Raw genomic sequence first — 13,519 nt, 5'->3', positions numbered from 1 at the left:
AGGTAATTTTTATAACCCAAATTGACGTTGACTTCCATTTCTTTGTTTATCTTTCTGGTTTGGTGAATTGGTTTTTATCATTTCTAACATACTCAATGCCATTAAATTACCAATACTAAATATTAAGATAATAGAGAACTTTTTTTTTTTTTAAATTTAACTCCAAAATTATTTGAACACACATAGCTAACTGTCTTAGTCATGACTGAGTATATGTGAATTGGTCTGTAGCACACCTGAGTGAAGCATAGGTATATAGTTCAATTTGTGATAAAATTTCTTGCTATGTGCATGATTTTTCTCAATATGTTTTCATGTTATTATTCATTATTTTACAGACAACCTTCAAAATATTTGAATGGAGTACATTAGAAAGCAGTTCATAATATTTCCATTTCACATGTCAAGTATTGAGACAACCATAAAGTTGATATCCCATTAGGGGATTCCTGTTCTATCAAAAGCATAAGTAAAGTTTCAGTCTTGCAAATAACACATGAATTTTGGACAAAGGAGTTATTGGTAAACTCTTCTTTTTGAATGAATGGGCTTAACATTCTTGAAGTTTACACAGAAGATAGTAAATGAAATATTGCTAGGTATTACCTGCCTTATAGAGTATTATTACCTTAGTTTACATACTGATTCAACGAAAATATTAGAATGTAGGAATGAAAGAATGTGTTGAACATACACAGCTTCTTACACATGGCAAATGCACTCATTAAAGATGCCAAAATATCTGCCATATGTCTTGGCACTTTTGGGAGAGTTTCAGGTGGTTCTTGTGCATATAAAGTTAGTGTACATGTTGATTACACAGTCACTGGATAATTCTGCATTCATTTTCTTTAATTCTTTGAACTGGAATAATGATAATAATAGGACGTGACCCAATACATCAGATTCATTTTGTCCAAATTTATTAGAGAATTTATGTAACTTCCAAGAATTCATTTCCATGACAGCCAGCAGGTACCAAGTACATATTTAAAAACTAAGGTTGTGCTCTTTCCTCCCATTAAAAAAGCCAAGAAAACAGCTCAGATTTTTTTTTTATTTAAGCCACAGAGACTATGAACTCATTTTTTTCTGAATTTGTTATTTTATATACAGTCTTTATTTTAAGAAATAGAAATAATAACAGTATTAATATCAAAATGATTTGTCTTTTATTTTTCATTTATGGTTTTCCTTGGAAGGCAATAATAATGAACTATTATCTACCTTTTATTAAGGAGATGACTTTACGTGGTTACTTTTCCTGCCTAAATACATCTAGAATTCCCTATTTCTTTCTGATTGAAGTTAGAAATACTAGATGATAATATTTGGCTTACAGTTATTAGTATTGTCTTCCAACAGTTTAAATCTTGTTTAAAATATCTGGAAGAAAAAGCAAAATGGTAATAATATTTCTTTATATTCTTTATATTCTTCCGCTATTTCATGAACGATGAATTGCAACGTAGAACTCTCAATTTTATTTATTTATTTTTTGAACTTGCACTTTCATGAGGTAGCTATTAATTGTTCTTATAACTGATGTGTGAGTTGGTACAAGACAGAGAAACTCCAGTGTCTCACACTGAAGGATGTCCAGCTTCCCAGGCTGTTCCACGTAGTCTCATTGCCATTCTCTGTACACATGCTGCTTCATGGATACCTGCCATTATTGACAGTATTCAGTAGAGCCTGCAGATGTATGTTTGGGCGGTATATACCTCCCATAATGCAGTTCTCATCTAAAAATACTAAGTCAGTCCAAAATAGAATTGAAAAGCCACATAGAAAGCTGTTCTTCTCAGTGACTTCAAGTCAATTATGTATAATTCAGTAGTAAAGTACTTTTTTTTTTCAGTTTTGCTCATAGCATCTGAAGCCTTCAATGCTGTGCATTTTCTCTCTGGTGATGATGTACAAAAACTAATTTTGCTTGCAGTATTCACTACTGAGAAATGTGAAAATGTACATAAAGTACAGTTCATATCTTTCTTGAGTCATTTTTTCTGCCTATTTTTTAAAACATTATTTTAGTATTGTACAAACCTCTAAAAGAAGAGCTCATGAGAAATCACATGCAGACTTTGCATTGTTTTCATAACTTTTTTTCTTTTTCTTTTCCTTTTAGCATGCTGTAAGTAGACATGACTATGGTGCACAAATATAGAAATATAGCAGAAGTTAAATTATTTTGATATGATCATAAGGTCATTGTTTACAGTATGGGAACAATCCAGATACTTATGTTTCCTAGTTTTTTTTTTTCTTATTCATCATCTAGTTGCAGCATAGATATGAAAATCTAAGCAGATAATGAAAATCTAAGAAAAGCTTGATTTTTTTTTTTAAAAAAAAGTAAATTAAAAAACAATGTTTTTCTCTAAAAATTGGTTTCTCATCACTAATGCTCTACACTGTTTAACCCTAACCAGACGATGGGTGCTGCAGCAGCTAATTCAGGAAGACTCCTTGCCTGCTCTTGTGAACAAAGGAAACCTGGGAGTAGCACCTGCAGAGAGAATTCACCAATTAGTGCAGGAGGAAATGGACATCTGCTCTGAAGCTGCTGGGAGATACCCAAGCAACTACAATGCCTGGTCCCATCGCATCTGGGTTTTACAGCATGTGGGAAAGCTGACTACCAAGGTAAAATACAATAATGAATAAAGTCTTCAATTTTCCTTGTTTAAAAAAAAAAAAAGAAAGTATTAAAAAAAAGAGAGTGATTTGCCAAGCAGATGCCCTGACATGGATGGATTACTGTTGATCTGTTGTATTAGGTGAGTCCAGGCAGCTAGCGTGTGCTTTCTAAAAATGGCAAAATATTGCAGTATATATTGGTTTGTGTTTTTGCTAAGTGCAGGCAGGTTTTATTCTGCAGGAAAGAAAAAGATCTTTCTTGTCTGTGTACAGTAAAGTTTTGTTCATCTACTGGTACTCAGTGATGGAGAATAGATATAATACTATGTGAACTAAAACAAAAAAGGAAGAAAAAAATATTAGTCATAACACTAATTTCAAACTTCCTAATAAAAGAAAAGGATAACACATGACAGGGATTATATTGTTTTGATACTGTAATGTGATGTCTTGTTTTCCTACCTTATTCTGCTTTTCTATCATGCCAGGATATTGAAGTATTAAGTAAAGACAGCAGAATTACAGAGAAAGCATAGTAGTGCTGATAACGAGTTTCTTCAACTCCAACAGCACCTTTGATCGTTGACCATTGCTGCTGAGGCAATTCTGGCTCCAGCAGTCTTGTATAGTGTATATTACTATGTGAATATTACCTGTAAAATGTTCAATATATGTAAAACTTAGGTGCAATAGAATATTTCATATCACGTAGTAGTATCTAAAACAAGACCCATGAAAATTGAATTAATTTACTGTGAGATGATCTAAAATTATATGGACACTTTAATAGTGTGGTTTCTAAGCTGATAGGTGAATTCATTATTCATTCATAAGTTGATAAAATGACACATTGCTAGCATTTTTATAATCAGTGACAGTATTTTGTGGTAAATCTTCAGCAGTACTAGGGGAGAGATTTAGAAGAGGCTCAGTCTGAAGAGCTGTCATTGTTAAGTTTCATGGGCCAACTACTGCTAGCAACTGGATGTTTCCTGTTTATTTTTACCTGAAAAACTTAAAAAAGAAAAATCTGGATCATATTGGTAGTAAATGGCAAGTATGCTCCTGACTTGTTGAGTGAGACAACCCAGCATTTGGACTCATCTGCTAAGTTAAGATATGAAAACGTAGATGTGGAAAACTTAGTGTTACAAGATTAGGATAGCTTGGAGGATATGAATTAGAGATCTATTAATAAGAAATAGGGATGTTTACATAAATCCTTGAGAAGTTCATTAAAAGTGTGAGGGAGAAAAGAGCAAAAAATTCTAGCACTTTTAGTTAAGATTCAGTAGTTTTGTGCTCTAGTTGACAGTAGTTTGAGGTTTGTGATAACACCATGATTGTTTTTTGCATTTGCTGTTCTTTAATAATTAAAGTAAATATATAGTTGCATCTTGATAGGAATAACTCCTCTCAAAGTTGGAATTTATCTGGTGGTTTAATTCATTGGTATTTGTCAGAGCTTGTTGTGTTATGTCACAAAAAAATCTGTGAAAAAATGTCTGAAATTTGTTTGATTGTTCCCAGCTCTGCCTGCCTTGGTAGCTGCCCCCAGATTTCCTGTTGGTCTTCTTTTTAGCTTGGTTAATGAGGAAGTGATAGTTCCTCTGATTTTGTCCAACTAGCTTCCATATTGATTCTAGAATTTTAAAATATCCATATTGACTTTAGATTTTTTTTTCATGGTATCACTGATGCATCTCTTCAATTGGCTTTACATTAGTTGTTTTAGATGCAGGAAAATCAGGAAAATGTGGAACATAAAAGATATAATGAAATTCAGGATAAAATTTGTAAGTAAGTAACATTGAAGTCAGAGTTAGAAAGTGAATTTTTTTGAAGAAAAATGTGCTTTTCTAAACCAGGTTTTCTGGATCAGATAATGAATGATGCTGTGAATCGTTGTTTACTTTGTTTTATTCAGCAAGTAGAAATATCCAATTATAATGCTCCCCTGTAACTTTGTAGCTTACAAGCCTGTCACTTAAATGAATCAGATTATCCAGAGATCTAAGTTGGTTATAATGGTGTAGTACCAGTTCCTGCTGATTTTTCTGATGTCACTCTTAGGTCTTATGTTGATTTTAATCGAATCTTAAAATTTTAATGTTTGGGAATTTAAAACAGTAAATTAAGTTCACCTGAGAATAGAGGAATTGCAGAACTGGGAATGAGGTGTTTTAGTACCCTTAAGAGTTCCACGTGTGGCATCATAGATCATTCCAAGTTGGAAGGGACCTACAGGAATCATCAAGTCCAGCTCCACACAGGACCACCCAAAAGATCAAACACTAGGACCAAGAGTGTTGGCCAAACGCTCCTTGAACTCCAGCAGCTTGGTGCTGTGACCACTGCCCTGAGCAACCCATTTCACTGCCCACCACCTTAAGGTGAAGAACCTTTTCCTGACGCCCCATCCCCACGCTCCCCTGACAGCTCCATGCTGTTCTCTCCTATCATATAATTGTCAAAGAGCAGAGCTCAGTGCTGCCTCTCTGCTCCATGTGAGGAGCTTAGGCCACCTTGAGGCCTCCTGTCAGCCTGCCATGTTCTGGGCTGAGCACATCTAGGGACCTCAGTCTGTAGATATACCCAGGATAGCTCTATCGCAGATAAAGAATTCAGCACTTATTCTTCTTGAATTTCATGCAGTTGCAGATTACCTAGCCCTCCAGTTCTTCAGGATCTCTCTGCAAGGCCTTTCTACCCTGGAGAAAGTCAATGTAGAATCAGAGTCAACACAGAATCATAGAACTGCTCCCCTGTATCACCTGTACACTTAGCGTGCATTCAAGTCCTGTGGCGAGACCATTTATAAAAACATTGAAGAAAGTGGAACCCTAGGGAACTACTAGTGTTTGGCTGCATCCAGCTCAACCAGCAAATTATATGCAAGTTTGGGTTGGGCTAGGAATTTATCCATTACAGCAGTCATAGTCCTCCAGCTTGGGATTCCTGGTTCCTAAGGCCTATCATTGGTGTTGAAGACAGAGACAGCAATGGTATGAAACCTCTGCTTTTGCTACATTCCTATTTATTAAGTGACCAACTTCATGGAGTAATAGACCTCATCAAGTAACAGGAAATTACTCAGTAGTACGTTTCAGTTTGCTGATGTATAAGATCACAGAATCACAGAATCATCAAGGTTGAAAAAGATCTTCAAGATCATCCAGTCCAATCATCCACCTATCACCAGTAGTTCTCACTAAACCATATCCCTCAACACAAAATCCAAAAGTTCCTTAAACACCTCCAGGGTCAGTGACTCCACCACCTCTCTGGGCAGCCCATTCCAGTGCCTGATCACTCTTTCAGAAAAGTAGGATTTAAGATGCTGCTGGTCAATTAAGATAAAATTCTTATGTGCCAGCTATGTTATAAATACAGCTGCAGTCAATAGTGGAAGCATTTATCCCAGTTCTTTGATAGCCTTTCTGAGACTTCACCAAATATCTATTTTAAATGAAGCATCATAATTACAGACAAATTCTCTTGTATTCCACAGTCTGTAGGACTTTGAATGTGTTATGGAAAATGAAAGTATGAATTACTGTAAATCTTTTTTCCTTTTTCAGTCTCTTCATATATTAAAGTGTTAAGTTTAATTACATTGATCATTCACTAGACAAAAATTAAAGTACTTCAAATTAGTAACATCCATGTAGTTTGGTGTGCTTTCTACCTCTCACTGCTGCGGTCTTTATACCTAGCCATTTGGAGGTTTTGATCATTGCTTGTTTCCAAATGTTTTTGTTAGGGTGTTTTTTTGAAATTATATAATACATATAGTTTCTTTAGTGCATGGATGCCAAGATACCTGCCATTACACAGTGGGAAAAGTTCAGTGTTTCTTTCATTTTACTCTGTTCTTAAGTGCTGACTGTGAGCTTTGAAAACCATCGCCTCATAGAATCATAGAATGGCCTGGGTTGAAAAAGACCACAATGATCGTCTAGTTTCAACCCCCCTGCTATGTGCAAGATCACCAATCACTAGACCAGGTTGCCCAGAGCCACATCCAGCCTGGCCTTGAATGCCTCCAGGGATGGGGCATCCACAACCCTCTTGGGCACCCTGTTTCACTGAGAACCCCAGAGGAGAGGTGACCTCAAGAAAAAAAACAGTGGTGGTAGATTTCTTCCTTACTCTGGTTGATAGCTGTTGCTGCTTTTTGTTTCAGGTTCTTCTTGATGAACTTTCTTCCACTAAATACTGGGTTTCTATGCACGTCTCAGACCACAGTGGATTTCATTACCGCCAGTTCTTACTCAAGTCCTTGACAGGCAGAACTGTGAACGATGATAATACACTGGTACAAAATCAAATGGGAAACGAGCAAAATTCTAGTCTTCAAACGGAGGAGAAATATGAAGGAGCAGAAGCTGTTTGTGTGGAGGAACAGAGTGTGGATATCTCCCACTACTTAGAGGAGGAGTTGGATTTCTGCACTGATCTGATTGACACTTATCCGGGGCATGAAACCTTGTGGTGTCATAGGTAAGAGGAGTTTGGCAAAAGAGCATCCTTCTGGTTATTGGATTATTCTTTGCCTGGAATTTCCAAATTAGTTATTTTTCCGATTTAAAAAGGTACCACTCAGTTAACAATTTCTAAGCTACTATGTTTTAAGCCTTTGAAAAACATTCAAGAGAATAATCAGAGCTTTTGAATGGAAAATTTAATTTGGTTAAGTATCTTGTCAGCATCAGCTCCATTTGTTCCTATAGTCTGTGCAAGTGCCTCCTCACACTTAAGATGTTTAAAAGATGTAGCAAGAAACATGACAAAGAATCAGCTGTAGAAAACTTCTGCTTTGCCAGCTGTGTATATATACCTGATGAGGTAACAGCGAGCTTGCCTAAGTGACACAGACTTGTTTTTTCTTTTGCTACCAAAACATATGAATATAGATAGACATATGATTTTGGCTGTGATCCACTCTCTCGGTTAGCAGGCTTGGCTCACATAGAAAGCACAGTGGCAAAGTTGAACAAAGTGGATATGTGCTGTTACAGAAGTCAGAACCAAAGAAATATGTGCTGCATGAGATGCAGCACCTTTTCCAATAGCTAAATCTGTCCTTTTTCTTAAAATCCAAGGCCAGTTGGTTTTAGGATTGTATTCCTACCTAATTTTGTAGTTGCAGAAGTTTTTTGTGGGGATTGCGGGGGTGCAGATTTTATAAGCCTGCAAGCATATACATGCAAAAGTTGCTTTCTGTAATTAAATTCCTGCTGGCTTCTTCAAAAAGTTTTGTCTAGGCTGAGCAGAGAAGCTTGTTTTGTAGTGTGGGAACTGTGACAGCAGATTTTGTGCATTGATACTTGATAGCGAGTGAAAGAGGTGAAGTTTACATTTTATTTAACAGTGTATAAGGAATAATTTGCTGGATGGTAATGCAAATTTTATTACTGAGATTAACACATTGGTATAATCAATATAATGGTTAATTTCCAGTTCTACACAAGGTTATCACATTTGCTCTATCTGCATTCAGTAAACTATTTGGCTGTGTATTGAGTAATACGGAGTGATGGCAAATTCTGCTCTTCAGCAGCAACTCCAGATTATTATCAGCATGTGTTTCGTTGTTTTTTTTTCTTCCCTTTCCTCTGAAGGAGGCGTGTGTTCTACCTTCAGCACCACTTTATCAACAAACTTCCTCTTCTGAGTGTGGTGGCCTCATCTGTGGACAGCAGTGATGAAACTTTGCATAATTCACACCCCAATCCCACGACAAGCCACATGGCACAAGCTATGGATGTTGATGGTTTGAGTGAATCCAGCAGCAAACAAGGTTATACCCAAGAAACAAAACGCCTAAAGCGTGCTCCTATGCAGGACTCTTTTGGCCCAGAAATGGAATACAGGTTTATAGATAAAGTTTTATCAACTTGTAGAGACGTGGACCAAGCCAGGTTTGCTACTGCTTACAGGAAATGGTTAGTTACTTTTTTAGGTCAGTGAAGGAAGAATTTAAAGCCCTGAGAGTTCTTTTAGTGCAATATTCTTTTTTTCAGATACAGCTGCATGTCTTGGTTGCAAGTGTTCGCTAACTGTGTGTTTCTCACTCTTTTACTGGTCAGTCCTAAAACTTAAAGAGTACAAGTCTATCACATTATTTATTAAAGAACAGGCATATCTTTTGTTAGCAAATGCCATTTGTTGTTCTTCCATTTTTTTAAGAAGTCACTGGTTTTCTATCTATGTCAGCTTTCTACCATGCTGTTATCTTTATTTTTAATTTCTGCATTAAGATGGACTCTGAATGGTGTGGCTTTTAAGGAAAAGAAAGGGAAAGAAAAAAGTTGTCTGCTTTTGAAACAGTGTCTGGAAAAAGAATAAGAGGATCTGTCAGTGCCAGCTTAGCCTGGTTCCAGGTAGTTTCTGTTTGCTGTACTAGATTTTTCTCATACTTTAAAGGATTCAGACTATATTCAGTGACTACTATTACTTTTGTATTAGCTACCTTTGGTAGAATGCCAGGCTGCAGAGTGTCTTCCTTAAAGAAGTAACAGCATTGGAGTCATGCCTTCCATTATTGTGACTAGGTTTTTGTTTCCTTATAAGTTGTTAAATGAGTTTGATAAGAAAATCTCTGAAGCTGAAATTCTGAAAATAAAAATGAAGTATTTTCTGTCACAAACATGCAAACACAGTCAGAGATATATTTGGAAATATTTTTCATAGAGCAGACTTCTTTAACTTCTAAATGTGTATTTATTTATTTATTTTACCTCAACAGTTCAGAATTAATGACACTTGATATGCTTTTCTGAATGTATTATGTACACTACAGAATCTCAGCCTGCTGTGTCACACATTGATAACATATGCTTCACCAAGACGGTACAGGCCCTATAGATGGTCAGTGAAAAAATTCTGCTGCCTGGTTGTTGAGACTATACAGTTCAAAAAAGTACAGCAGGACAGGACTATCTCTTTGCTTCTGTTCCTCTGCAGGGCTTCTGTGACTTCTTTCTTCACTGCACTTCTCCAACCATACAACCTCTCTTTATGTAACTATAAATTTTAAGGGGATTCAATACACATTTCTATTCCAGTGAAATTAAACGTGAATGGTTTTTTTTTTTTTTGTCATTTCCTTAGGAGTTGTCTTTATAAGGGACTTCTAAGGGAGAAAGTGTTGTACAGCTCTAGAGGTTTGTACACTGGCAGCATTACCCCTGTTCCAAACAGAGAATATTAACCAAGGGGATGAAATTTTCAAGCTAGAGTCTTTGCCAAAATTGCTATTTATTTCTCCTGCCCAAAGTGCCTCCTTACCACAATGAGTTTCAAGCTGCTGTTTCTGTTGGGCAGAGAGAAAGAACAAGAAAGTGGAATTAAAAGACATGTAGCCTGCTCAAAAAATTATCACTTGAAAAGAAGAAAAGCACTTGAGACGTGGAATTCCAACAGTGCTAAATAATTTGGTAGATAAAGATTACTCTTGCATTTCAAAATGAGAATTGATCATCTCTAGTCTTAGAGAAGTTCATAATTCATTTCAGCCGTGGAGTAGCAAACAGAAGTTTCTCAATATATGCTCTTGTGTTTATAATACCTAGATAAGACTGATTTAGGCTGAAGGATCTTCCTGGCAAAGCTTTGTTCTCCACGAGCAATTACACCTGCCCCTGTATATGTCATCTGGCTGCTTGGGTTGCATCTTGGTTGCTGGTTTTGATTGCAGAAGAACGTAACTGATGTGTGAAACAGGTGTGGGTATGGCTTAAGAGAATTATTATGTCACAAGGTGTTTTCTGTGTGAACACTGAAAAATGAGTAGGTTCAAGTGCAAACTGGAGTCTGAACTGAAGAACCTAACTGGAGCAAAAATTTACACCCATCCCAGAGGACACAGTTTGTTTTGTGCATTAAAGGTATGTTAAGGCATGTGCAGTAGCCTCAGTCAGCTTGATTACAGACACCCCATTAATGATTAGTATGAGCTTGGAAAGCATGACATCTGGTGGCAGTCTGTTAAGGACCATATTCATGGTCACTGAGAAGTTAGTGAGTAACTTAATTGTATTTTCTTTGTTTACCTTTGCAAAAATTACATCTTGGTAAGAATAATAAAAGCAAGCAGCAGAAGACTGGGATGTGTGAGCAGGATACAAAATATTTCTTGAACTGTGGAAGAAATGCTTTCTTCTTGCTCTGGACTAATTGATATTTTTAAAGGAGCTTGCAAGATTTATGCTTTCTTAGAGCTATGTCATGGAGATACTGTGCTATTGAATTTGACAACCTTTGTGACATAAACTTAGATCAAACTTAGCATCAAACAGGTGCCCTCAAATGCATGTGTTCAGTTCCAGTTTTTGTCAGCAGCAGCAAGGTTTGAATGTTTGCAGTAGCTGCATTGCGCATCCATACTTGGAACATGTTCTGAGAATGGTGATCATAGATGTTGCCAGTATTTTCATTACTTGCATAAAAAACATCAGTGGCTGTAGTATGAGGCCAGAGTTAGAAAACCTATACCTGATGGAAATGCTCCCAAATTTTTTAATTGAATGAATTGCTGCTTTTAGAGGTGTTTTCAGACCAGACTTTCCCACACAAAGAATTAAACAATAAAAATGATTTTAATTGAAACAAAATTTTCCATTTTGAAAGACATGCAAACTGTAAGCTGATATTTCATTTTTATTTTAAGTTATATTGAAGAAGAAAACAGGTAACTAAATTATTTCAGGCTGACAGTGTCCTGAAATCTCTTACATGAGGTGACTGAAAAGATACTTCCAGCAGATTGTATTAAACTCAGAATTGTAGGATGTTCTAAAACTGTGATCTTTGGAACATACTGATTCAGTATTAGTTCAGAGTCTGTCTTGGACACGACTTAAAAGAAAGAAGTGTGGTTCAGGACATTGGTAGTTAACATATATAGATGTTGCTGAGTACAGATTAAGTAAAGTGTTTAATGCACTTTCTGTTTCAGAGGTTAGGATATTTTCATGTAGTCAACAAACATTCTCATGGAGAAAATGTCCAACAGAAGCTGCAGAATATAAAGTGTTGATTCTCTGTAAGTTCCTTCAGTTAGAAAATCAATTGTGTACAGTCTTTAAGCATCTTCTTACAAAGTTCAGCATCTTTACTCATTTTTTTTCCCACTGTAATATGTGCTTTACATTGATGCAAATTCTTTTTGCTCACTGGATTAACTCTTGTAGAAATTTTTTTTCTGCTAGAAGAAAAGGTTTTGAGGAACAAACGTAATTTGAAACTACAGAAATTAGAATGGATGTAATAATGGGTTGAATTCTCTGCTGCTACTACATTAGCTATTATTTTACTGGCTTTTATTATCTTGTGCACTGCAATCACTGGAACAACACATGCAGCATTAGACATAACTTCAGTAAAGCTATATGAAGTTAATGTTAGAACACATCACTATAGCTGCTCAGATTAGTATTTGTTAATCTCCTCCTACCTGATTATTAGTGTTTTGTTGACTTATTACACATTCTTTATACAGTCAAATTCTTGTGACATTTAAATATGGAGAAAAGTAAATTGCTAATTTATACTATTTAATTAGCTTGTTTTAAGATAAATAAGCAAAGTAACATAGTAAGGAAGCTTAGAATCTGTTTTACGATCAGAATTTCAGCACTTCCAGTTTGTGCTAGTCCTACTTTATTAGAATATGTAGCTACAATCTGTGGGCAGGAGTGAATTTTTTACTAAGCAGATAAGTAATTTCTAAACAGTACTGTGTAGTACTGTTGATGAGCAGAAATGAAGGGTATTAGAGAGCTTGTCTGCCTAGGCAGACTCCGCAAGCATTCTTCAGAATGGCAAATACTACAATGCATAAAATGTGACTACTACAGAATAATGTAAGCAGTGAGTCTTCAGAGACATGATGATTGAATTTTTGTACAAGATTCTGAGGGTTTTTTTGCTGTCTTGCCTTCTGTGAGGGAATAATGTTCTTTGGGGTTGGGGGTTTGTATCCAATGGGAAGCAAGTCTTTGCACTGTAGTGTGGGGATTTAAAAAAAAAAACAACTGTTGGGCAGTTTTGGAAAACAAGCAGTGAAGTGGAATGTAGATGTGATTTTTTTTATATGTTTGTCTTGTTCTGGGGATAAAAGTTCTGCACAGTTAGAACTTTTTTTTTTAATGTTGTATCAAGGAAAGAAGATAAATCACCTATTCTTAAATGCACTTAATGGTCAAGTTAGCTTCACAGGAAAGTCAGTGTCCCTGGCTAAGATGATTTTTCTTCGTTTTTCCCATGTGTTCAGAGTGTGCTTCCTCCCAAACTTTTTGTCTGTTCTTCCAACCAGCAAAAGAAGAATGTAGCAAAGGAGTAGTGAGGTGGCCTCATTTCATGTTTAGAGAACTCCTACCTCCCGAAAGGTTCTTCCTGTTATTGCCCGTATGGGGAGTTTGTCACGCTCAGCTTTTTTTGAAGCCTCATGCTGGGCCTAGATCTTTCAGTGGTGGAAAGCAGGAGCTTTACCTACAGAGCCATCTAGTTTCCTGGAAGAGTTTAAAGTAGGACAGAAGACAAGGAAAAAAAAAAGGTTTAAAAAAAAAAAGCTTCAAGCTGTTGTTAAAGTTGGGAAAACTGCCATAAACTTTTGTTGATCTTTTCCTCTGAAAAAGCAGTGTGTTACTACAAAATGGGGGAAATGTGTGCTTCCAAGAAATTCCCTGTAGACAGTTGATGTTTCTGAAGTATAAACCTAACCCTTTTAGTGGCTTTCATTTAGTGCGTAACGTTCCTTCTCAGGGCATAGTCAATCATAGTGAATTAGGGTACAATTTTAGAGTTTATAATTATTGATTTAAAAAGAAAACATAATTGCTAAACATGTAATAACTGACTTAACATTTTT

The 13,519-nt window shown here is 36.1% G+C and overlaps 1 protein-coding gene across 2 annotated transcripts in view; it reads left to right on the top strand.

Annotated features, from left to right (window-relative positions):
- PTAR1 (protein prenyltransferase alpha subunit repeat containing 1) overlaps positions 1 to 13,251 on the top strand; it is a 31,342-nt gene extending 18,091 nt beyond the window's left edge. For both annotated transcript variants that reach the window (XM_048931302.1, XM_048931301.1), the window contains exons 5-7: positions 2,436 to 2,649; positions 6,830 to 7,146; positions 8,268 to 13,251. In XM_048931302.1, coding sequence (XP_048787259.1) covers positions 2,436 to 2,649; positions 6,830 to 7,146; positions 8,268 to 8,616 — 880 coding nt within the window. In that variant the 3' untranslated portion in view covers positions 8,617 to 13,251. The remainder of the gene's footprint in view (positions 1 to 2,435; positions 2,650 to 6,829; positions 7,147 to 8,267) is intronic.
- Positions 13,252 to 13,519: the final 268 nt, after the last annotated feature.

This window comes from Lagopus muta, chromosome Z (genome assembly GCF_023343835.1).
Source record: "Lagopus muta isolate bLagMut1 chromosome Z, bLagMut1 primary, whole genome shotgun sequence".
Classification (NCBI taxonomy): domain Eukaryota; kingdom Metazoa; phylum Chordata; class Aves; order Galliformes; family Phasianidae; genus Lagopus; species Lagopus muta.
This window is presented reverse-complemented; position numbering and strand designations above follow the sequence as displayed.